General features: G+C 43.7%; 1 protein-coding gene across 3 annotated transcripts in view; it reads right to left on the bottom strand.

Moving 5' to 3' along the window:
- Window positions 1-27308, bottom strand: part of LOC137429920 (RNA-binding motif, single-stranded-interacting protein 1) — a 508487-nt gene that overhangs the window by 15289 nt on the left and 465890 nt on the right. For 2 of the 3 annotated variants that reach the window (XM_078779968.1, XM_068120302.2), the window contains exons 8-11: window positions 17906-17949; window positions 15868-15961; window positions 9854-9904; window positions 6490-6600 (exon numbers count right to left, since the gene is read on the bottom strand). In XM_078779968.1, coding sequence (XP_078636094.1) covers window positions 6490-6600; window positions 9854-9904; window positions 15868-15961; window positions 17906-17949 — 300 coding nt within the window. Of the gene's footprint in view, window positions 1-6489; window positions 6601-9185; window positions 9505-9853; window positions 9905-15867; window positions 15962-17905; window positions 17950-27308 lie in introns of those variants that run through there. The other variant, XM_068120301.2, reaches the window with a different exon arrangement.

Genomic DNA, 27308 nt, shown 5'->3' with positions numbered 1-27308 from the left:
TTCCTACTCACCCTGGGGACCTCTTTTTTTGCCAACACCTGCAAACTTTTGATTTCGTTAGCAAGCACGACATCACGATGCAAATACAGACTTTGTGTGCATCCCATTGCCTTCTCCCGCGATTCATTTCCCGATTATACTGTCTCTTCGGTTTCAATCATTTCTTCAATTTCCATTACTTCGACTCTAATTATTTCTTTTTCTACCTCGACCGTCGGCGCGCATGAATTTTCCCTGTCCAATTCGGCGACCGTCGGCTTTTCTACACCCCGCGTCGCGATTTCTATACTCCCGGTCAACTTAGCTGTCCCTCGCTCAAGCTCGCTATCCCCGCGTTCCTCACATCGCGTCACCTCGTCGCGTACCAATGCGACCTCTTCGCGTACCAATGCGACCTCTTCGCTAAACCTGCGCCCAATGTCCTCCCCCAATTTTTCCATATCAAACCTGGATTCCTCCATCTTTTTTAATGTCTCCCCTCGGGTGTCCATTCTTTCATTTATGTTATTCATGTTATCATTTATTCCCCGAATTTCGTCCTTTTGGGCACCAATGGTTTCTTTCAATTTGCTCTAATTTCTTCCATTTCCTTGGTGGATTTGTCCCCCATTTCTTTTATTTCCTTGGTGGATTTGTCACTTTGGGCGTCCATTTTCGCATTCATTTCGCCCTTGTTACACCTTGCTTAGTCCCTCATTTATTTCATGTCCCTCATCATTTGGGCCAGGTATGACCCAATGTCGAGCCCGGTCTGCACAGCGGGCCCGGCTGCCCCCGCCACGTGCGAGGCGCCACCATTTTCTACCCCTGCTGCCGGCCCCTCATCAATTTCCTCCTCTTCTACCAACTCTTCCTGTGGGTCCTGGGTCATTAATTCCTCCTCATCATCTACCCCCACCGGCATTCGACCGCCTTGACTAGCCATGGTACGGATACAATTTGGCTTTTACGACTAAATTTAGTCCACTCGTAATTTTGATTGTGTGAAGCGCACTCCAGGTCCAATCCCACTCCCCGACACCAATTGTTACGGCCAATATGTAGAATTGGTGTCCAAAATTTTTTCCCAGGGTTACAAATGCCACTCCTGACACCAAATGTTATGGTTTTCCGTCGCCCTTCTTACCCTTACCAAGGGGGGATTAAGCCCCTCGTTCTTTCTGGGCCTGGCGTAACTGAGAGACTTGAAACGCCTCTTCCGGGCAAACGCAAGGTAGGGTTTCGGGACCAAGTCTCGCTCGTACCTAAATAACTGCGCCGCCACGGAAGCGGGGAACCAAGCCTCGCACGAGCCACGTGTAATTTGAGTACACCGAGCGGATTGCGTACAACGTGGTCCGTGCAGTCACCGTTAATATTGGACCCCGATTAGAGCGGTTCTATTCGTACCACGCTTAGTCAATGAGGGAAAACACGAGATGGTCGAATAAAAGGAACAACACAATTTAATTATTATTTACACTTATGTACAAGCCATAGAAAGCAGACACAGAGCAGAACTTAAGCAGTCTTATTATAATACCCAGACACGGGCCCGTTCGCACTCACACAGGGAAATTGCAGGCAGGATGCTGTTCTCGCGCTGCCTTGGTCGTCCAGGAACGGCGGCCCGGCGTGCTCTCCACGGTCTCAGTACGTCCCGCAAAGATGGCAAGCAGGCGGTGGAAGGATCCTCGTAGCGCGTCTCCCGAACAAAAGGCAGCAGATGATGAGGAAGGAATGTACGCATCTCTCGGCGCGGCTGGCGGTTCCACAGCGCGTTTAGTAACCAGCGCACTATTACTTGCATAACCCAATGCAATATAGCGGCTCGGCTTCAAGCTCAACCGAGCGTCACTTTAATACGAGCGCGTATCTTTGTTCATGCGCGTCTTTCTCCGATCTTGTATCTCTCAAACTCCACTGCTGACCGAGCTCCTTCAACTCCTCTTCTCTTCTCGTCAGTCCTCTTTCTCAATTGCTGGTGGGGGCTTTGCGTGACGGGTTATATTTGCCACGCCCTGAGCCTTCTCAAACGTTCCAACCACGCCCTGTGTCGCAGTGCTGCAGCCACACCCTCTGAGCCCTGATTGGCGGCTTGGGCTTACCGTCAGCTTCTTCGCCGCCCTCATTCGGTCCTGACCCGACCTGCTAGGCCGGCCTCGTGTTAATTCGCGCCAAAAAGCCAAAGGCAGCACAAAGAGGCGTAAGAGGCATAAGGCAATGGAGGCGGGATAAGGCAATGGAAGTATGAGAAGGACCTACTCTCATTACCCTACTCAACGCAAAACTAACACAGGAAAAGGACTATTCTCATACATACTATGAAATAACTGAACTATCGCGAGGCTACGTGTTGTTTGTGTGACTAACTATGAGGTGGAAATTTAACCTTTATTATACAAAACTCAAAACCACAACACTACATATATATATATATATATATATATATATATATATATATTGTTATGTCAGTGGGGTAGAGGACATTCTAATACTATGAGGACATGTCCATGGCAGAAAATTTTTGGAAAGAAGTGGTGAAATAAATCTGGCAATTTCACGCTTTACCTGCCTCACCCTATTCACTGGATTTAAATTTTTGCGGTTTGCACTTGTTCCCGAAGATTAAAAACAAGCTTACTTGGAAGACTTTTTTTCGCACTCATTGAGGACGTTTGCACCCATTTTATTGAATGCATAGTTGAGGCTCATGGAAGAGCTAGTGCGAGTACGCTGAACGGATCAGGACGTAACAAGATGCAAAATGAATAGCAGAGAGAGTGGAGAAACAACAACCGCAGAGCCTAAGGCAAAGACAGGGAGGTGGACAAGCAATGGGTGTGGGGAGAAATGGGGGGCAGGATAAGATGCAGGGTGTGGACAAGAAGGATACAAAAGGAAACTCTCAGGAGGATTTGGAAGGAGGATGGATTGGGGTGGGGAGAGGGTGCAACGAGGGTAGAAAAAATCATGGTATTGGATTGGGGGTGGTCTGAGATAGTGGTGAACAGCTATCTTGAAGACCTGAATGGAAGAATGACATTGAAGATGATGTGGACGTTGGTTCCACAAGTGGGAGAAAATAAGAACAAATGAGTGGAAGTGAGCAGTGATCCTGGATTTAAGTAGTTTCACCAGAAAAGGGTTGATGGTGGACCGTGTGAGCCCTGCAGAAACTTCGGGGGACAAAGGACAGAAAGAGCAGAGTGAGCAAGACCAACAAGGAGGTGGTTGAAGACAGAGAGATCACCGCTCTGTCTGCGATGCCGAAGTGATAGGCCCAGAGACTCGGTTTTATCGCCAGAGATTCCAATAATCCTAAAGGCCTTGGTTTCTACGGCATCAAGCTGAGCAAGATGTGAGGTAGGGGAGCCAGGCCAGAGGGGAAAGCAGTACAAATTGCACCCAATGAAGACGTTAACATGGACACGTGCACTACAGTAAGGACTCTTCACAAGGAAGGTGTCTGTGCTGGAATCAAAAAGTTGCTTGATCATCGGACGAAGTGCTTTGAAGAAGATGGAGATAATGTAGAATAATCAGATTTTTTTTCTCAATGGTACTCTGTTTAATGGAGTAACCCTTTTAGGATGACCCTCGTAACAGTACCACCTCCCAAATTCTCCCTTCTCTCCCCACTCCTCCCATATTACCCAAACACACTCCTGTAAATGAATCATTTGGAGTCTTTTCGTCCTCCCTTTCTCAATTTAGTCGCTGCGCCCAAACACACACACACATAATAAATGGTGGTCTTTAGATAATAAATTCTAACCTGACTGGTTCTGCTATTGCACTGCATAAGTAACATGTAATGCAGAATCTATGCTAAAATAAATTGCATCACTTTTTGAAAATTTCGGACTTGATTTGATCAACACGGAGAAATAATTTAGTGGCTTACACCCAATGACATGTGGCTGCGGCCTATTTTGACCCCCAGGCTGTCTTTCTTTTCATGTTTCCTGCCATGTACTCCCTCTTCAATTACACGGATATTTTTGAGGAGCCTCAGCAAGATGTCCTGAAGTTTGAAAAAGAGTAACTCAAGGTTTCAAATTGACTTCTCAAATAGGACCAACAATAGTTTCAATTTCACTATGAACCTGCACGCACATGGTAATAGCCATTTTGACACTTCCTGGTTGGTCCCTTTTTCTTTCAGGATATCAGGATAACCTGCCAGGTTACCAAAAGAGAGCATTTTCAAAGAAAATATTTTGTCCATCCATGAATCCCATTATTTTGAACCAATATGCGTGTTTATGGTGTCGTTTCGTGTCGGAATTTCGGAAGTATCCGATTTGAATGAGTGAACAGCGAAGCAATATGGCCGAGCAGCATCACAGCACAGCCAAGTGAGCTTGATTGAAACGGAATAGTCTGCAATGGAACCATTTAGAGCCTTGACCCTTCAGCAACAGAGAGTTCCAACACATTAATATACTGGAGAGGAGTTGCAGGTTCAGCTCCAGGGGTTTTAGTCAGAACACCAAGAGATGTTTGGGCCTACTTTATCAGTCCTGGAATTCTGGAGAAATTTCCTTACGAACAAACCTTGACAGCCAGAGAGGCAGAGACTGCTGCAAAGGGCAAGACGTGGCAGCCCTTTCCAGTAAAGGAGCCGAAGGCATTTCTGGGCTTACTTATTCTGGCCAATGTTGAATATAATTGGGATGTTTCGAGCAAGGGAACTTTGTTCGTAAAAGTTCCAATCCAATAAAGGAGCAACTATGTCTGTGAACTGGTTTACAAACATCCCAACGGCTGCTGGGCTTTGATGGCAAAATGTATGAGGCAGGAGAGGGCGAGCGCGGATCATGTGGATGTGGCCGACATATGGGATATGTGTTGCAAATTGCAGAAAGATTATGATTCCAAGTGGAAATGTCACTGCTGATGAACAACCTATCCCTTTTCGAGGATTTTGCAAGTTCAGGCAATATGTGCTAAACAAACCTGCGAAGTTGGAACGAAAAATCTTCTGGCCCTGTGATTCGAACACCATCAATAGCAGGGTGTACACAGGTCTTCAGCCCGGGAGAGCCTGTGCAGACCTCTTTGGGTTCCAGTATTGTGAGGATATTGTGCAGGACGGTGCACAACTCGGGAATCGATGCGATGATTTAAAACTTTTTCGACCTCTGGTTGGAGGAACCTCTTGGGAGGAAAATGGCGCTGTGCGAAAATACGAGCCGGACATTCCGACAATTACGCAGGCCTTGCATAGTCACGCTAATCGCTAATCTGTAATTTTGATGCAAACTCAATGTTACAGTGGGTGAACTACATGCCAAAAGTGAGGAAGAAGAATAATAAAATTGTCCTGCTGAGTACAGTGCCAGTGTGGCCGCAAGTGGCAAGAAGGAACCAGATTGCATCACACACCACAATCAAATCATTGAGGAGGCATTAATGGCAGCGATCAAAGGATTTGAACATACTCCTGCAAAATCCAGACAGTAAGTTGGTCATATATACAAATGTGGAACAATCTAATGGACATTGTCACATCGAATAAACCACCATTAGAGGCCATTTTTCCCCGCAAAGCGGGGGTTGGCCTTTTTCGGGAACCGTGGTTGTTGTTGTTTTTTGGTCCCCTTTTTGAAGCAATGTTTTACGGCCGGATGCCCTTCCTGACGCCAACCCTTTTTGACCGCCTTTAACGACAAACAGGGAATTACCAGTGAACTGGTACTCAATTAGCCGACCTCGGAAGGATGACAGGCTGAGTCAACCCCCCTGGCGTTAATTCAGCGATCGACCGGGATTCGAACCCAGGATCCTCGGATCCTAAGCCGGCACCCTAGCCGCTAGCCCAACACCATCGAATGTCCACCTTTTATCCGCTGGTTGCCCCCAGATTAGGACCAGGACTCCATAGTGTCGCGCAGTAGGTGCTTCTTTTCGATGGACCTAGTCAATGGAATGGTGATCCTAAAGACGTGAAATGCGGGGCTATAGAAATCCTAAACCTCCTAACACTGTGTGATCAGGCAGGGAAACTCACTGTACGGCATTGTTACTTGGAAGGAGATCCAAACCCCCACGCGTCCCCCTCCACTCTCTCGCTCAAACACCCTGCAGTCAGAGCACTGCTTAGAGATGCTCCATTTGCTCACACACACGACAAAGTGTGAAGTGATGTTTGCCAGGAACAGTGTCGTCGTGTGCAAAAGGTACAACAAACAATTTGATAACTAGTTTAAAAGTCCCCTCTGTGGCACCTCGTTAAATGTAGCTAGGTGTCTCGCCTAAAAGAATTTGGATGAACTTGTTGCATGCTTTTCAAAATATTATGTTTCTTCCATTTCCTCGGAATCATTAAAGTAGTGGAGCATGGCATTCATTTCGGTTATTATTCTTTGCTCTTCCAAACCAATGGGGAAACATAGAGGCCATGTTGACCCCCCACGATGTGTCGGCGTGAATCGATGTAACTGTGGGTCGAAGGGTTAAACCATCTGTGTCGGTGACGCATGAGCAAGATGGCTCTGTACTTACGGTGGGGGTGCTGCCCATAGACAGGTGGGACATCTGCTGCGAAAGCATCCCCATGACGCCGCTGGGCTGCATGGACATTGTGTGGTCCATCGGAGAGGGAAGCACAGTGCCCTGAGGGAAGCAGAACAGTCACAACACGCAAGACAACCATTTGCTTGGCTTGGTGGGCACATGCATTCTCCACCACCAGTCATAAAGGATAATATTATGAACGAAGTGCCATATTTACCTTTACATATGCTTAATACACCTTTTTATTTATTTTTGCCATGCGGTCTCAGCTGCCCACACAATAATTTCGGTTTGAAACTTTGTGTTCGAATGTTTTCGAAAGATAAGTCACTGGGGTGACTTGGTCTTTAATTTTACTCCAGAATGATATCCTTATACTTTAAAATAGACCACTTGAGTCGCACTTCTCCTTCAGCCCACATTGACGGCTGCTTTGCAGATTCGCCACGCTTGCCAAGTGTGGGTGGCCATATGAATCGAAGCCACTCGTCATTGGAGAAATAAACAAATCTTTAACCACGTGGCTCCAGAGAATGACATAATCACCATAAAATATTTAAAGGGGTCTTTCTTGTAAACAGGCAGTCGAATGTACGAAGGGCCTGCATGTTGTGTGGGTTGGTTGAGGAGCACGTTGTAGGGAAACGGACCACAAGGAAGTCACTTCCGGATGCCTCTTGTGTGCGCGGCTCTCCCTTCCCTTCTTGTTAACCTTCATTTACTTGTTAACCTTTCAGTGTATGCAAGCTTAGCTACAAGTGTCTCCCCTCTCCACCGCTCTAGTTATAGAAACATAAATATTCGCTGTATAAAATAATGTGATTAGATCTATAGGTACAAGGACAATGTGCTATTGTAACACAGGAGCCGATAAATTCATTAAATTTCATGGGAAAGCCTGCTTCTGCATTCCCACATTTATGGGACTACCTGTACACTGTGGCCACATTAGTTGAGATATGTCCACAAAATATAGGTTTCACTGCGCATAATTCCCAGCATCTGGCTAAAGAACGCTTTCAGACAAGGAAGTACCATGTGGCCACCAATATATGTTAATTATTTTTAATCACTCCCTTCCCCTCTCATTCCCTCCACCACCAAAGGTGGATGGACGTTATATTTTAACCCCTATCTGTTTGTCTGTCTGTGAACAGGATATGTCAAAAAGTTGTGGACACATTTGGACGAAATTTGTTGGAGAGGTTCGGTGTGTGACAAGGACGAAATGATTGGATTTTAGTGAAGATCCGGATCCGGATACGAGAATTTAAATTTTTTTACGAGAATATGATATTATAAAAAGCTTTGGACGGATTATGACAAAACTTTGTAAATTAGTTGGTTGGGTGCCAAGAACAAGCGAATTACATTTTGATTCAGGTCGGAATCCAGGTCCGGCCTATCGGTGGGATTCAAAATGCGCTCTTCCGAGTCATGGTTTTTAAGGTCATGTAATATGTAGACAGCTCCCAGTTTACTCCAACTCCATTAGACACAATTCAATTTAGCCAGAAGAATATAGTACAGCATAAATGAGCTCAACATGTGTTATACTACCAAGTATGGTAAAGTGTTAAAGGGCCATACATTTATTATGTATGCACAAGAGGAGTGGTGGTGGAGGCAGATGGGAAGGCAGGAGGAGGAGGGAAGGGTAAAATTTAGAAAACGAAGAGAAGGGTTTGGTGCGTCGGACGGATATTAAGCCAGGTGTCCCATCTGCTGTCATTAGTTGGTGGATGCTAATGATCCAGCAGGCCGTTGTGTGCTGGTACCCTCGCTAGCTTACAAATTCCTTCCATGACCATTTCAGCTGCAATCTGACAGGATGTTACCTTCGAGTTGTCTATTCTAGGTTCGATTCCCAACCCGACTAAACACTGTGGATAAACCACTGGTTTAGTCTAAACAGTTCCATGAACTGTCTCATGTATAAACCCTCGGATTGGCGTTAAGCCGGACGTCCCATCTGCTGGCATACGTTCGTCGAGGTTAAAGATCCCACGATGTCTTTTTGCGAATAGGAGGCGAGTTATCTCCGGCACCCCAAAACAAATTGCAAACGTCAAGCCTAGCCAGCCGGTTCGTGAAAGACTTGGGCCAAAAACCCCCTACAGCTGGGACAGCAATGGCAAACCACACAGTATATTCCCTTGCTGCGAGATTGCTTCGGCAGCAGCAACGCCTTGGAAAAGGGCATGGACTCGTTCATCCATATTAGCAGAAGCACTACAAGTAAAATTAAACTTTGTGATACGAACAAAGTTGATGATCGCCAGCGACACTGAAGGTCAATCGGAATGCTCATGAGAATAACGTAATGGGAGGTTTTTCGATTTGATGTGAAGTTACCATTCCGGGTGTGACATTTAACCAAAAGAATGTACTTATGGCATATGGAAGGAGAGGGATGGAGTTTAGGGTTAGGGTTAGGGGGGGGAGTGCTGGCAAACAGTACATTCGACTTGTAAACACATTCCATTCCCAACACAAAACCGCTGCCATACGCGATTACTTACATCCTCAGTTCCGGGCGGTTCATCGAAAAACAAAAAGTCCGGGCGGAAAAAAACGCAACTGGCCCGCACTTGGCCAGGCCTTGCTGTTCATGCAGAGCTTTGGCTTTAGATGAAGCGTTAGGGAAGCATGTGAGACCGCTTTCTGCGACACGTTTGCCAAAAGCGCCGTGAAAATGCTGCAGCACACTCGTTATGGCGGCGGAAATTTCATCAATAATGCATCGGCGTTAAGTAGTCGCGAATATCCAAACGCTAACGCCTTGGCCTATCGCGTTTCTGGCGCTTTGGTAACAAAGTGCCGGAGCACGATGTCGAGAGCGCAGCGTGCCCGTACGGCGTACGCCGCCATTTTGCGCCTTTGGCATCCGCTCGTGCCCATGCAATCTGCGTCCGAAAGCCTCCATGCAACACAGGCCGCAAGAAGCGTCATAGTTACGTCAGATTGAAGAGCGCTACGTCCATTCTCCTCTACGTACATCAGCTGCGTATTCGTAACGGGGGGGTGAGCACGCGTAGTGTGGGCACAAACAGAAACAAGAGAGATATATGACGACGACAGACCATGCATACGATCCCACAGTTTACAACAGTATTCGGGCCTAGCTCACAGAATCTCATGGGAGCACTTGGGCCATTTGTGCCAGGTACGCACGACCTCAAATGTAATTGAATATTAACCAACTGGAACTGTTCATTTTTTATGTCAAAGTGTCCGCCCAAAATATTCTTTGAGTTAGAGATGAAGGTGTGGTCGTAGATTTTTGTTTTGTGGTGGGATTTGTGGTTCTCGGCCTGTAGGCAACTGGGGAAAGAGAAGAAGCAAACCATACCGCGGGCTGCATGATGTATGGCTGGTGAGGCATCCAAGAAGTGCTTTGAACCTGAAAAGTTGGGGGGCAGGAGGGAGGGCACAAAAAGAAAACAAACGTTAGATTAGCAGGAAACCATTTTGCTGTAATCTGCGGTGGGACCGAGAATGCCTGTTACTCTGCTAGCATTGGCAGCGGTGCTGCCAAAACACTTCTCCACCCTTTGCCAATTCATTAAGCAGGTGGCTGCCCCAGCATGCTGCGGGTCAAAGTGACGCTCCCTTTTAGCGAGGAACCCTTTGGTGTGCTGGTGGGGATGTACCGGCTGGAAACTCATTAAGCGATGGCACTGGATGTGCCAAATATCACGCAGGTGCGTCGACTTGGATATGTTCGAGTGCTTTGGGGGGGGGTAGCGAGCGACCCAAATGCGATCCAAGAATGTCTGAACAATGTGCGTTTTCTTTAGCGATGACGGCTTTTCACAACCTACAAAGAGACAATTTTCTTGGACACGGATGGAGCCGCTCGCTTGGAGCTGTAAAGTGTTGATCATCTGTGTAACTGGACCTTACCCATACAGCTATACTGATCCTTAGTGGGGTGTTTATCAATGACCTTTCAACTGTTTGGTGCAGAGTCCACTGGATGCAAAAGAGGAAGCATCTAGAAGAGGCCACTTGGGCGCACAATATCTACGTCACATCTACGGGCACGATTTCCGACAGGTAAAATAACATACAAATTGGAAAAATGCTTTGCTGGAATGGTATATTTACTCCAACATTTTTTTTTTACTACAATGTCGGAGGTCAAACATAGAACGATTCAGGATGTAACAGAGCAAAAGGAACACTAGATAGAGATTTGGGAAACACACAAACAGCAAGGCTGAGGGTCAAAATAGAGAGAGACTTCAAAGATAAGGGATGTGAGGAAGAACGACGACTTGGGGAGGACACAGATGGTGGGCATGATGGATAAAGTCACAAACTGTCAGTAAGGAAATCCTGGAAACTTGGAAAGAGGTTGGATTTTGGAAGGTTAACGGGGTAAAAAAGATCATGGTCTTGAATGGGGGATGATCTGAGAGGGTGGCCGGTGAACTGCTGTCTTGAAGCCCTGCAGGGAAGAATGAGATTGAAGATTTAATCACTTAACCCTTCCACGGTGGGGTGGGATAAGGGTTCTTTCTTAATATGAGGAAAGAAGCATGCAATTATTGTCAAATTCATTCCGGCATTGTCTATTGTTTGTGGTCATAGAGGCAGGTAATGGTAAAAACAGTGTGGCCTGTGGCAGGTTAAATGAAAGAGAGAGAGAGAGTGAGAGAGGGTGGATTCCTTTCAGGTTTTCAAGAGTATGTAACATGAAGAAGAAAAAAAAATCAATTTGTTCCTTCAAGTGAGTTTTGGAACACTTATGGAGGTCACAGTTACTCCCATTGTTTATCCGCCTTCATTTAATTACTCCACATTGACATTTCAAAGTGTCGAGCATAAATCACATCTTGGCCGCACACTCATTCAGCGACTGTCAAGACAATCTGTTTTTATTTTTTATTAAACAGAAACAAGAGTTGGAATTCCTTTCGCCGACTCGTCAAAAGAACTACCAACCCGCCTCCGTCCCCCTTTCCGCACCATAAATTCCCTGTCCTGCGTTGCTTTTGCGACGAATAATGATCAGACGGTTAATAACGGCGTTGTAATAAACCGGACATGGGAAAACATTCTCAGTTAAGTGTCCAAAAATTAATTTGTGTTCCACTTTGTCCTCGACATTTGCTTGTATCTCCCACTTGTTTGCACTGAAATTGACTCGGGCAAAGACTGATCTATGAAGACCTTTATGCTTTATCCAGACTCGGTGGTGTAATGGTTAGAGCTTCCTTGCTTGAAGCTCAGCATTTAAAAAGGATAGAGCACGGCCAAACAACCATTACCTTGATACTCATTGAGCAGCCTTCATGGGCCCAATGGCCTCCTGCATTGAAGTTCCTCGTAAGGGAACTTGTATTATGGTATATCATATTCCAAGCAAAAGTTCCTGTCCCCAGTGATGGGAAAAGTTTAAGTTAATCTATCAACTTAAATAATATTTCATGGACTTTAAAAAGACTGATTGCGTTGCACTCTTGGTTTATCTCAGAGCCAAAGCTTTGAGCTACTTATGCCGCCCACCACATAAAGGTGGTGCAAAATCGGGCGGCGGAGGTTGGATTTGTCTAAATAGAGGGGAAAATATCCTGCTTGCGAAATATAGTTTTGCATCAACATTATACACGCCTGTTTCTCCCGTCATTTAAAAAGTGAATATTGAGCCTTTCAAACGCAGCACAGGAAGTGTTCGCTGTAAACGGGAGACAGACAAACGCATGGACAGACACCACGGTTCGCAATACATAATAGATGACTTCAATTCCAAGGAACTTCAACACAGAAAGCGACCATTCACCCCATCAAGCCTGCACAATGGTTGCCAACCTATGTTTGTGTTCAGAGTGAAGGCTCGTGGAAGAGCTAGAACACTGATTGGATCAGGATGCAACAGGACAAAAGGAACAGTAGTTCATTGCACCAACAATGATTTTGAAGGACAAAATAGAGAGAGACTCAGTGGCCCACATCATTGTTCAACAATCTGTCATGTTTGTACCGATCAAAGTTTTGTTGCTATGGTTGCTTTATAAACAACAGACTTTTTATTCAGTTTGCCTGAAAAAAATACCATATTTTTGTATTCCATGCTGGAAAAATTAAGCACTCAAACAGTTGACGTCCATCGGAGGGACGACACACACATTGATGAATCACCCTACCTGTGAAACACCGGGATGATAGTTTATAGCTGGGTCAGGATTCAAACCCAGGCCTGACAATTTAGACGTGAGTGTGGGTACCTTGAGGGCATACTGCCAGCTCAGGTCATATCTTAACACACCATTAATAAACAAACTGCGATTCCATGTTGTATTTCTACATTTAAAATGTATCTCGTTTGGTATCATGCATTTCTTGTGGTTGAATGTTGAGCTTTGCCTGCGTGCGTAGCTTTTCAAAAGCAGAGCAGGAAGCGGCCGCCGGAAACGGGAGACAGCATAACGTGTGAAAGCATGGACAGACGCCACACTTCATATTATATAATACATGATATTATACTAGTAGGTACCTGCAGAAATTCCACGTGATGTAAAATGTAACCTCAATAATAGTGTACAAAGACCAGTTACTCGAGTAAATGACCTCCCTCCCATCCAAGTTCTCAACCCTAACCCTAACCCCCACCCGACCCAACCCTGTCCTCCCCTCCCCGTTGCTTTCCCTTCTTCAAAGCAAGATAGCATTCTTACATCATTACTTATTATTTCGTCATTACCTCATTAAAATGACCAAATTGTGTAAATTAATTATCCTAAATTAATTATATCCTTTGTGATATGTGATGTGTGACTGAAGCCTATTATTATATCAAGTATAGAGTATAGATAGATCAAACCACATTTTAGATTGGAAGTTTGCCCTTTTCTAGTGGAACACAGCAACAGGAATCTTTCTCCAAAATGTGAACACGCAGCAAACTATGTCCGACAACGACGCAAATTGAATGCATCACCTTGGAAATGATTAAGACGAAGGTCAGTGGCTGCCGTCAGTGTCTTCAGGTGTGTCCACCTTCCTCTGTGCGCATAATGAGTGTTAAGGTCTCGCAGAAAGGTTTAGTCTAAAACAGAAGTTTTTAGAGCTGAGATCTACGTGAGCAGCAGTTGAAACATCAGAACTTCAAACTAGTTAATCCGTCTGAGTCCATGGATTAATAGTACGGATTAAATCTGTCGGTCAAGGTAGAATTTGGTCCAGAATCTGCGTTTGGTCCAGAATGTATTGCCATCTAAAGGGTACCTCACACCAAAAAATGGTTTTTACGGACGTCCACGGATGTTCTTTCTACGGCAGCGTTGCGATTTTTTGAGCAAAATCGTGAACACCCAGGAGAGGATTTTGCTTGACCATGACCGATTCACAGCGGTTTATTACGGTTTAGTACGGACTGCTACGGCTTCGTCGCGGATATACACGGCGGAGATACGGTGCCTCTACGTTTGCTTGCGGTTCCTTACGGTTCCTGGCCCAGAATATAAAAACGGGGGCCCCCCCGCTCTCCCCTCATTCTGCTGCTGACTTCCAAGGGGGCAAGACCTATCCAGGAGAGCCATGGACGGAGCACCCGCTGCCCAGAGAGTCCAAGGAGAGGGAGAATCCTTGCGGATGGTTAAGATGGCCTTACGGAGTCTTACGGTGGTGTTACAGCAGTTGCGGAAGCGTTGAGGAGGCGTTGAGGAAGCGTTGCGGTCTAGATTTCTGTAGCACTGCCGTAATTGTCTTACGAGAGTTTTGGTCTGGACCAAAACTCTCGTAAGAAATTACGACCCCCCCCCCCCCCCCCCGGACGCTTAAGGATCCATACGAATGCTCCAGGAAGCGTTGAGGATGTCCCAGGTGCTACAAGGAATGCTCCCGGTTGTGCACGATTTTTTCGCCGCAACGCCGCCATAAGCGTCGTCACGACCCCGTAAGGCCGGTGTGAGGGGGGTCTAAGGAAAAACTCGCAATCTGTCATGTGACACACAACCATGCCTCCCATGACACCGAATACTTCACAACCCGCCGCCTGACCCGTATTTCATAATTTCATATGACCATCAAGATGTTGATAAGTATACTTTTTTATTGTGAATTAATACGAATCTGCACTAACCTGGTTCATTATGTAGCAGGAAACTGAGTCATTAATCTGGAAGTTGAGGTTTATCACGTCTCAGCTCAATTTTAAATGTATTGTTACATGTGTGGGATACAGGGCAATTATTAATGTGTCAGACATTGGCATGGACCGTGTGCTCGCATACGATGGTTCATATTTGCCTGCAATAAGGAATTCCCATTGGGTTATGTCATCCTGTTTTTGTATGCCATAGGGAGTTGGTGTTGTGAGCTGTAGAAAGGTTATCTCGGTTAAGGTGTCATGTGCCCAAAGAGCTCTAAAATCCTTGCCTGGTTGTGTGAGTGGGTATGTATCTGGGCCCATATAAGGGGTAGTTTTCTTGTGTTCTAAGGTTTAAATTTTTTTTAGATATCATCCATTATCACGTGTCTTAAACCCACTGGATTCGTCTGTTTTTTTGTCTTGTGCCCCTGTACTTTATTTCAATAAATCTCTATTCCGTAAGTTGTGCATGTCTGCTCTGCAATCCGTCACCCATGCATCGTTCGTTTCGGTATCATTGGTTTCTACCTGGGGGATCCACGTTGGGTTAAAGTCCTGATAACCAGCGTGGGGTTAGCTCACACCCAGAATAGAATCACTCACCTCCGCTCGGGCGAGCGATTGCTTCCAAATTGGCTTTGAGGCCGCCATCATGAAAGCGACCGCTTCGACATTTTACAGCTCCTCACCTGACTTGTAGTTAGTTATCAGTCGTGGTGTGGGGCATAAACGCGACTACATCTTTGTTCACCATACCGCAGGACCTTTATTCCCACACGATTGCTTAACACCCCCTGTGTTCCACAATGTAGCTCCTCCACTGGAAGAAAACTCGGAATGAGACAGCTTAGAGCCACCTCTAAAAACCATCTCCTGGAGATGCCAAAATGGTTCATGGAGTCCGACATGAAAGTCCATATTAACAGATGACTTGCATGGCTGAGAGGATTGATGTTTTTTTTTGTTCCTCTTCTTCTGTCTCATGTAAGTTAATCTCTGACTCACGTAGTCATCCTTCAAAATAGGGATCGTAAATCGGAACTTACGTTGTCAGCTACGCATTGCCATTCTGTGATGTCATAGAGACCCCATGTTGCAAAGCGAGTGGCGATAAGTGTGTGTCAGACATGTTACTGCCCCATGCCACACCCAGTCCATCCCTCTCATTCCCCTTCCACGAGCATCCATTTTATGGTAGTTTGTGTGAAGAGTCACCACACGTCAGTCACACATGCAGTCACGTATCACGTCTTATATGTTACACTCACTTGGTAGGTGGAGACTGGAGAAGCAATGTAAGGGCTCACGGTCGCTTGAGCAATCATCCGGTTCGTCGCCATGGTGTAAGGTGAAGGATAGATCCTGGGGAAGAAAATAAAAATGTCGTCATTTTGGAAAAGAAGGCTCGGTTAATTTGAATCCTGCATTCTTCATAAGCTGAAGCAGTCGGTGGTCAGAGCAATCCCCAATATCAACTCCTGCACGACTATCAATGTGTGTAATGTCTGTACAATCGTACTCAAACACAAGGTGTGTGGTGGTGGTTCTGGTGGCTGGTCCAATGGTTCATACTGTGGTGAAGTATAGGAGGTGATTCACGACTACTGCTTCTGACGATGCCAGGCCTCGTTTGATTGGATTCTTTATTTACAATGGAAAACTGTTTCTGTTCCTTGTGCAATTTGATCCAGTGGCTTGCATCGTCCAAAAATGGGGTGTTCCACTTCCATGTTAATCATGGAATATTGACAAAAATTTTTTTTTAATTTGTGGTGTCCAAAACTTTCTCAGGAGAAGAAGGACTTGTCCACAACACGCCAACTAACTTATTTTTCAATATCATCATCTCATCATCCCTTGTCAATCTACTGCCGGTTGAATGTCTTCTCAAGACAAACATCATCTTTTGGCGTCATCCATCTTGCTCTTGCAAACCTCTAGATTTTGTCTCTTGGGTGGGCTTCTGGTTGTTGATGACAAAATGACAAACGTTTCAAGGCTATATAACCAATGCTGGACTGGTGACCACTACGTCACAAGATACTCACAATAGGTGTATGGATTTGCAAATTGTTCAAGGTGTCGGCGATAACCCAATCCCCTTTTGTGAAATATTTTGCGGCGATAACCCAAACCGTGGCATCGTTAACATCCACCGACAACCAGTGTTGGTGGACTTCCAGAACATTTTTTTCTGGAAGGTAAATCCCCACCCAATGATATACGTTTCCCGAAAGAATGACATCATGGTAAAGACAGATTCTTATCCGTTCGGATGCAGCACAAGGCTGCGGGGTAGCTTCATTGGCTGCGCTGCTGATGCAGTGCCCTCTGCTGGTTAAGGCAGGAATTTGTAATTTGTTCACGGTGTCGGTGATAGCTTTCCTATTCTTTGTGAAGGACACTATGGGATGTAACTTAGCCGGATGTTACTACTATTCAAACCCAGGCTAGATAGCTTACTACTCCTGGGTCTAGCACACCTGTCTGGCCTTTGGTACGTTTTAAACTCAAGGTGTGCCACTTTCTCAATGGATGGCATAGTTTGGTATTTGCCAGCTTTTTATACTCCTTCGCCTAACTTTGATAATTATTTCCAATTCCTTATAATCCAAACTTTTCATAACTTGATCCAGTGACGCGAGCGCTCGGCCACCAATAAGATAAGACAAGGCAACAAAAAGCGATTATTTGAACCTCGAATTGTCAGTTCGAACGAATTCTAGACTTTGCACAAAGATCCAGGTTGATGGGGAGATGCAGCTGAAGATATTTGGACGTGTTCTGTAATGTGGAGAGAAATAACCCAAAAACCACGTCCTGGACCATGCAATGGCGCCGAAAGGCCCCGCCTGCTCTCATATGCGATTCCTTTTTAACCATTGTATCCTTGTCCAAGAAAAAAAAAATCCAATACTTCCATTCTGACAGAAGCCGTAACTCACCTTAAGCCTCGACCGTCACATTTCCGGGAGGGCCTTTGAGTAGTGATCCAACAAAACCATGATATTTCACCGGAAACAAAGGCTTCGCCATCTTGGCATCATGTTTGACATTGATCGAATGTCGAATGTTCAAACCCATTGTCATCAAAATTGCAGCGATATATGTTAACAAAAAAACCTTTTAAGTTGTTCAAAAAAATTCCTTTTCAAGTGAACAAAGCAAAAGGCGAGGAAGGGCAGGAGATCAAAGGTGGTAAAGGACAAAGTACCACCATGGTTTCATTCGAACAGCCATCTTTAAATGCCGTTCGTGGTGCCAGGTGATGTGTTTAAACGGTGCTTTCACTCCATCGCCACTTACCCGTTCTGGAGAGCAGAAGGGTCATAGGTCAAAGCAATTCCAGTCTGAGGGGGAGTGGGTGGGTTAAAAAAGGAAATGATGGCAATGGATGTTCAATAATTTGTGCAGCATGCTCAAAGCTTCCTCTGGGATCTCCATTTTAATATAGAAGGTCGCAAATTCTCAAACAAGCTTCTGAGTCCGGGTGGAGGGGAGTGGGGGAAACTTGAGCATCAGGTTGAAGGTAAAATTTATGGAATATTTGACGGTTTTGTTTTTGAAACTTTTAAAGATGCAGAAAATAGAAACATGGCAATGATAGGGCATTGGTTGTTTTTGTTTACCAGAAGAAAAAAACAATAAGTGGAGATAAACGCATCTGAAAAGGTCTTTGGTGCCGCACTCATCGTTTAATGTTACTACTATTGTTACTTACTGCTACTGTCAGTTGCTACTACTATTACTACGACTATTACTACTACTGATACTACTACTATTGCTACTACTATTACTACTACTGTTAGTACTACTGATACTACTACTATTGCTACTACTATTACTACTACTGATACTACTACTATTGCTACTACTATTACTACTACTGTTAGTACTACTGATACTACTACTATTGCTACTACTATTACTACTACTGTTAGTACTACTGATACTACTACTATTGCTACTACTATTACTACTACTGTTACTACCTCTGTTAGTACTACTGATACGACTACTACTAATACTACTACTACTACTACCACCACTACTACTACTACTACTACTACTACTACTGTCACTATTACTGCTACTGTTACTACTGTCACTATTACTGCTACTGTTACTATTACTGCTACTGGTACTATTACTGCTACTGTTACTACTGTCACTATTACTGCTACTGTTACTATTACTGCTACTGTTACTATTACTGCTACTGTTACTATTACTGCTACTGTTACTACTGTCACTATTACTGCTGCTGTTACTATTACTGCTACTGTTACTACTGTCACTATTACTGCTACTGTTACTATTACTGCTACTGTTACTACTGTCACTATTACTGCTACTGTTACTATTACTGCTACTGTTACTACTGTCACTATTACTGCTACTGTCACTATTACTGCTACTGTTACTATTACTGCTACTGTTACTATTACTGCTACTGTTACTACTGTTACTATTACTGCTACTGTTACTATTACTGCTACTGTTACTACTGTCACTATTACTGCTACTGTCACTATTACTGCTACTGTTACTATTACTGCTACTGTTACTACTGTCACTATTACTGCTACTGTTACTACTGTCACTATTACTGCTACTGGTACTATTACTGCTACTGTTACTACTGTCACTATTACTGCTACTGTTACTATTACTGCTACTGTTACTATTACTGCTACTGTTACTATTACTGCTACTGTTACTACTGTCACTATTACTGCTGCTGTTACTATTACTGCTACTGTTACTACTGTCACTATTACTGCTACTGTTACTATTACTGCTACTGTTACTACTGTCACTATTACTGCTACTGTTACTATTACTGCTACTGTTACTACTGTCACTATTACTGCTACTGTCACTATTACTGCTACTGTTACTATTACTGCTACTGTTACTATTACTGCTACTGTTACTACTGTTACTATTACTGCTACTGTTACTATTACTGCTACTGTTACTACTGTCACTATTACTGCTACTGTCACTATTACTGCTACTGTTACTATTACTGCTACTGTTACTACTGTCACTATTACTGCTACTGTTACTACTGTCACTATTACTGCTACTGTCACTATTACTGCTACTGTTACTATTACTGCTACTGTTACTACTGTTACTATTACTGCTACTGTTACTATTACTGCTACTGTTACTACTGTCACTATTACTGCTACTGTTACTATTACTGCTACTGTTACTACTGTTACTATTACTGCTACTGTTACTACTGTCACTATTACTGCTACTGTCACTATTACTGCTACTGTTACTATTACTGCTACTGTTACTACTGTCACTATTACTGCTACTGTTACTATTACTGCTACTGTTACTACTGTCACTATTACTGCTACTGTTACTATTACTGCTACTGTTACTATTACTGCTACTGTTACTATTACTGCTACTGTTACTACTGTCACTATTACTATTACTGCTACTGTTACTATTACTGCTACTGTTACTATTACTGCTACTGTTACTATTACTGCTACTGTTACTATTACTGCTACTGTTACTACTGTCACTATTACTGCTACTGTTACTATTACTGCTACTGTTACTATTACTGCTACTGTTACTACTGTCACTATTACTGCTACTGTCACTATTACTGCTACTGTTACTATTACTGCTACTGTTACTACTGTCACTATTACTGCTACTGTTACGACTGTCACTATTACTGCTACTGTTACTACTACTGATGATACAACTACTACTGTTACTATTACTGCTACTGTTACTACTGTCACTATTACTGCTACTGTTACTACTGTCACTATTACTGCTACTGTTACTACTACTGATGATACAACTACTACTGTTACTATTACTGCTACTGTGACTACTACTGATGATACAACTACTACTGTTACTATTACTGCTACTGTTACTACTACTGATGATACAACTACTACTGTTACTATTACTGCTACTGTGACTACTAATGATGATACTACTACTACTACTGTCACTATTACTGCTACTGTTACTACTGTCACTATTACTGCTACTGTTACTACTACTGATGATACAACTACTACTGTTACTATTACTGCTACTGTGACTACTACTGATGATACAACTACTACTGTCACTATTACTGCTACTGTTACTACTACTGATGATACAACTACTACTGTTACTATTACTGCTACTGTGACTACTAATGATGATACTACTACTACTACTGTAACTATTACTCCTACTGTTACTGCTACTACTACTGCTGTTACTACTACTGTTATTACCACTACTGTTACAACTACTGCTATTATTACTACTGTTACTGCTACTGCTATTACTACTACTGTTACTATTACTGCTACCGTTACTACTACTGTTATTACTACTACTGGTACTGCTACTGTTATTACTAGTACTGTTACTATTACTTCTACTGTGACTACTACTACTGTTACTACTACTGTTACTCCTACTGTTATTATTACTACTACTGTTATTACTACTGTTACTATTACTGCTACTGTTACTGCTACTGTTATTACTACTACTGGTACTGCTACTGTTATTACTACTACTGTTACTGCTACTGTTATTACTACTACTGTTACTGCTACTGTTATTACTACTACTGTTATTACTACTACTGTTATTACTACTACTGGTACTGCTACTGTTATTACTACTACTGGTACTGCTACTGTTATTACTACTACTGTTACTGCTGCTGTTATTACTACTACTGTTACTGCTACTGTTATTACTACTACTGTTACTGCTACTGTTATTACTACTACTGTTATTACTACTGTTACTATTACTGCTACTGTTATTACTACTACTGTTACTGCTACTGTTATTACTACTACTGTTATTACTACTGTTACTATTACTGCTACTGTTACTACTATTGTTATTACTACTACTGGTACTGCTACTGTTATTACTAGTACGGTTACTATTATTGCTACTGTGACTACTACTACTATTACTGCTACTGTTACTGCTACTGTTACTACGACTGCTTTTACTACTACTGTTACTACTACTGTTATTACTACAACTGTTACTGCTACTGTGACTACTACTACTATTACTGCTACTGTTACTGCTACTGTTACTACTACTGCTTTTACTACTACTGTTACTACTACTGCTTTTACTACTACTGTTACTACTACTGCTTTTACTACTACTGTTACTACTACTGCTTTTACTACTACTTTTACTACTACTGCTTTTACTACTACTGTTACTACTACTGTTATTACTACAACTGTTACTGCTACTGTTATTACTACTACTGTGACTATTACTGTTATTACTGCTACTGTTACTATTACTGCTACTGTTATTACTACTACTGTTACTACTACTGTTATTACTACTACTGTTATTACTACTACTGTTACTATTACTGTTACTATTACAGCTACTGTTATTACTACTACTTCTGTTACTACTACTGTTACTATTACTGCTACTGTTACTACTACTGTTATTACTAATGCTGTTACTACTACTGTTATTACTACAACTGTTACTACTACTGTTGCTGCTACTGTTATTACTACAACTGTTATTACTACTGCTGTTACTATTACTGTTTTTACTACTACTGTTACTACTACTGTTATTACTGCTTCTGTTACTATTACTGCTACTGTTATTACTACTACTACTGTTACTACTACTGTTATTACTACTACTGTTACTGCTACTGTTATTACTACTACTGTTATTACGACTACTACTGTTACTATTACTGTTTTTACTACTACTGTTACTACTACTGTTACTACTACTGTTTTTACTACTACTGTTACTATTACTGTTTTTACGACTACTGTTACTACTACTGTTATTACTGCTACTGTTACTATTACTGCTACTGTTATTACTACTACTACTGTTACTACTACTGTTACTATTACTGTTATTACTACTACTGTTACTACTACTGTTATTACTACTACTGTTATTATTACTGTTACTATTACTGCTACTGTTATTACTACTACTTCTGTTACTACTACTACTACTGTTACTATTACTGTTACTATTACTGCTACTGTTATTACTACTACTTCTGTTACTACTACTGCTACTGTTACTACCACTGTTATTACTACAACTGTTACTACTACTGTTGCTGCTACTGTTATTACTACTACTGTTATTACAACTACTGTTACTATTACTGTTTTTACTACTACTGTTATTACTACTACTGTTACTATTACTGTCACTACTACTGGTACTACTGTTACTACTACTACTACGACTACTACTACTACTGCTGTTATTACCAGTATACTGCAATGGTCACATTTACATTTCTTGTGGGGTCAGCCAGAGAAAGTTTTTTGTCCAAGTCTTTGACGAACCGGCTGGCCAGTCCTGATGTTCAACTGGAGCTGGCTTTGGCAATGACTTGTAAATTGTTCAGAGTGCTGGTGATAACTCACCCACTATTTGTGAAAGACAATGTGGGACCTTTACCATCCGCCGACTAATGCTCGCAGATGGGACACCCGACTTTACATCCAACCGAAGGACGGCACACTTTGTGATCAACGCTGTTCATGGGAAACACCATTCGGACAGTTTATAGTCTGGTTGGGAATCAAACCCAGACGAGACAGCTCAAAGGTCACCTCTGCACGATCCTTTCAGACAATGTTTGACATGTTCTCATTTCCATAATTAAAGGTAAACCAAAGTTGAATTTCAAAACACGAGCACGACTCCATTAGATCATTATTAAATGTTTCCATTTTAATGATCATACTCGGTGGTGTGATGGTTGAGTGATCCAACCCTGGCTGAGCCATACCAACGACGTTAAAAATGGTATGTGCTGCTTAATTGCTTGACGTTCTGCATTTAAAAGGATAAGAGCATGGAAAATCCCTATTGGTTGGCATCCATGGTGAGGAGGAAATGCCCCGCTGAGTGCGGTGAGGAAGGCGCCACCATTGTTGTGATGTCCATGGTACCCAGCATACCCAGGGAAGTGCCGTCACTGTGTGTGTGTGTGTGTGTGTCTGTGTGTGTGTGTGAGTGTGTGTGTGTGTGAGTGTGTGTGTTTTGCAGCTCCACTGAGAGCATGAGATCATGTAAAAAAAAGAAAAATCAAAACAGCGAATTTCCTGTGGATGGTGCCACGCTTTGCCATCGTGGGTTTCTGATTGGCTTGGAAACACATTTATGTCACCAATATGTTGGGGTTTGCTCCTTGATGGTGAGTTTTCCCAAATTAAGACATAGAGTTGGAAACTATTATGAACTAAACTAATAATTATGACGTAGTTCCTGGAAAGCAAATCCAATGGAAGGAAATCTCATTTCCTTTCACAAAGCCCGAAACAAGTGTGTGTCCACCCTCAGGAGAGCCAGGAAACAATATCTCTCCGTCCTCAGGACCGAACTCTCTTATCTGTCTCCCTCTTCCAAATCCTGGTGGCATCTGGTCAAATCTGTTTCTGGTGTTTGTTCCCCCTCCATCCCCTCCTTCACCTCAAACGGCTACACGGCTGACTCCGCACGTGAAAAAGCTGAATGCCTCAACTCTGTGTTTGCCTCTAAATCTTGTGTCCCAAACCCATCCCTCTCTGCATCCACCGTACCCAGTCGTACCCAGCTGCTCCTGGACTCTGTGTCCTTTCCTCCTGACAAGGTGGAAAAGTTTCTGTCAACCCTCGACTCTGATTCTGCAACTGGACCTGACGGTATCAGCCCACGGGTCCTAAAATCCTGTTCTTCCACTCTTTCACTCCCTCTCTCTGTTCTCTTCACCCTCTCTTTTACTCAAGGTCAACTGCCATCTGCTTGGAAATCAGCCAACATCACCGCTTTGCACAAAAAGGTGCAAAAACAGATCCTAGCAACTACAGACCAATCAGCCTTCTCCCAATTATCAGCAAAGTCATGGAATCCATCATTGCTTTGGATATGAAATCTTTCCTCTTCTCCAATGGCTTGATCTCTGATCATCAATTTGGTTTCAGACCTGGTCACTCTACTCTGGACATGCTGCTTCTGCTTTCTCAACAATGGATGGAGGTCCTCAATGCCAAACAGGAAATTAGAGCTGTCTCCCTTGACATATCGCGTGCCTTCGATACGGTCCGGCACCCTGCTCTGCTCACCAAACTCTCCTCCTTTGGTATCCATGGAAATCTCCACACATGGGTGGCGGACTTCCTCTCTAGTCGTAGTCAACGTGTGGCCCTGAATGGGTTTCTCTCATCTCCTCTTCCTGTTCAGGCTGGAGTTCCCCAAGGCAGTGTTCTGGGCCCTGCACTTTTTCTGGTCTACATCAATGATCTCTCTGACTCTCTTGAAAATCCTCTCTATCTCTTTGCTGATGACTCTACTCTCTGTCGCTCCATTCCTCATCCCTCAGATTGGCAGTCTGCAGCCTCCTCACTCTCTGCAGACCTGGAAAAAATCACAGACTGGGCAAACAAGTGGAACATGTCTTTCAATCCTGACAAATCTCACACTCTTACGATGTCTCTCCGAAAAGACCGACTGGACAACCCTCCCATCCACTCTCTGAATAATCCTCTCCAAGAAGTTCTGTCACTCAAGCTTTTGGGTCTCACTATCTGACATGATCTTTCCTGCGAAAACCACATTTCAAATCTGGCCTCCAAAGCCAGTCGCCGACTGGGCATCCTCCGTCATGCGAAGTCCTTCCTTGGCACACCTGAGCTCCTCACCACATACAACGCTTTCATCCGCAGTTCAATGGAATACTGCTCTCCCCTCTGGGCTGGTGCTCCTGCCTCACACCTAGCTCGTCTTCACGCTGTTGAAACCAAAGCGTTCAGAATCATTGGAATGATTCTCCCCTATGGGCCGGTGCTCCTGCCTCACACCTAGCTCGGCTTCACGCTGTTGAAACCAAAGCTTTCAGAATTATTGGAATCTCCCGCGATGAAGCTATCTCTGAGGGCCTTTCACTCACTCACCGCAGGCAGGTAGGTGGTCTTTCTGTCTTCTACCGACTCCTCTCCGGCCTTGCACCCCCAGCTCTCTCTGTGCTCTGTCCCCCAAATATTCCTACAGGTCGCACAAGATCTGCCAGCAACCCTCTGATGGTTAAACTGCCGAAATCTCGGCTCTCCGCTCACCTTCACTCTTTCATTCCTCTTTTCTCCCGCCTCTGGAACAAACTCCCTCACTCCCTTCAATCCCACTCCTCCCTCCAGGTCTTTAAAACAGCTGTTCACCACCATCTCTTATCTTCCCCCATCCAAAACCTTGATCTTTTCTACCCCCGCTAATTCACCCCAGATCCACCTTGTTTGAAATTCCAACTTCTTTCCTGGAAGTCCTGGCAGTGTCCATATGTTTTATACCTCTCCCACTGCCCCCTTCCCACGCCCCCCCCCCCCCAAAGCCCTCGCCCTCTCTCAGATCTCTCGATGTCTCCATGTCTCTCGGTCCCTGCTCTCAAATGTTGTGTTTGTGTCCTTCCCCCTCTCTCCCCATCTTGTCTACCGCTCCCTATGTTATATGTTTTATGTGTCGGTTTGTCTTTCTGTGTGTTCATGTGATTAATGTTCGCTCTTTCACGAGCCTCGATATTGTATACAAAAAAAACAAAAAAAAAAAAAAAAAAAAAACTCCCGCGATGAAGCTAACTCCAAGGGCCTTTCACTCACTCACCGCAGGCAGGTTGGTGGTCTTTCCATCTTCTACCGACTCCTCTCTGACCTTGCCCCCCCCCCCCAGCTCTCTCTGGGCTCTGTCCCCCAAATATTCCTACAGGTCGCAGAAGATCTGCCTGCAACCCTCTTATGGTTAAACGGCCAAAATCAAGACTCTCTGCTCACCTTCACTCCTTCATTCCTCTTTTCTCCCGCCTCTGGAACAAACTCCCTCACTCTCTTCAATCCCACTCCACCCTCCAGGTCTTTAAAACAGCTGTTCACCACCATCTCTTATCTTCCCCCATCCAAAACCTTGATATTGTCTACCCCCGCTAATTTCACCCCAAATCCACTTTTTTGAAATACCAACTTCTGTCCTGGAAGTCCTTGGTGTCCTTGTGTTTTATACTTCTCCCACCCCCCCCCCCCCCCTTCCCACGCCTCCTCCCACCAAGCCCTCTCCCTCCCACACATCTCCCTGCTCTCAAATGTTGTGTTTGTGTGCTTCCCCTTCTCTCCCCATCTTGTCTTCCGCTCCCTCTTTTTATATATTTTGTTTGTCTGTTTGATTTGTTTGTGAAATAAATGTTAGCTCTTTCACGAGCCTCGATTCTGTATACAAAAAAAAAAAAAAAGAGTTAAAAAGTTCTTCAACATCAGATCAAGTGATTGTCGACTCTTGAAAATTGCATTGCATATCATTATAAGACTGCACTAAAAACAATTACAAACTAAAAGGAGCAAGGAAATATTGCATACACTCTCCCAGACTTGTTTTGTGTGGTTTTATAGTACGTATTTTATTGACAGTCACATTATAATTGTACCGTACACACTTTATAGACGTACTCACATTATAATTGTACATACTTTATGGAGGTACTCGGTTAAAAAAGCAGACGTGTAAAAAAATTGTGGACTGTATTGGCAAATGATGTACAGACAGACAAACAAACATACAGCCAGACAAACAGACAAGAAGGTGTCAGGTGGTAGCCTGAGCACGTTCTGCATTTAAAACTGTTGTCCGACAGTTTTAAAGGTGGTAGCCT

This window comes from Myxine glutinosa, chromosome 6 (assembly GCF_964187855.1).
Source record: "Myxine glutinosa chromosome 6, kmMyxGlut1.1, whole genome shotgun sequence".
In the NCBI taxonomy this organism is placed as follows: domain Eukaryota; kingdom Metazoa; phylum Chordata; class Myxini; order Myxiniformes; family Myxinidae; genus Myxine; species Myxine glutinosa.
Note: the sequence above shows the minus strand (reverse complement) of the source record. Positions and strands in the feature narration are given on the sequence as shown.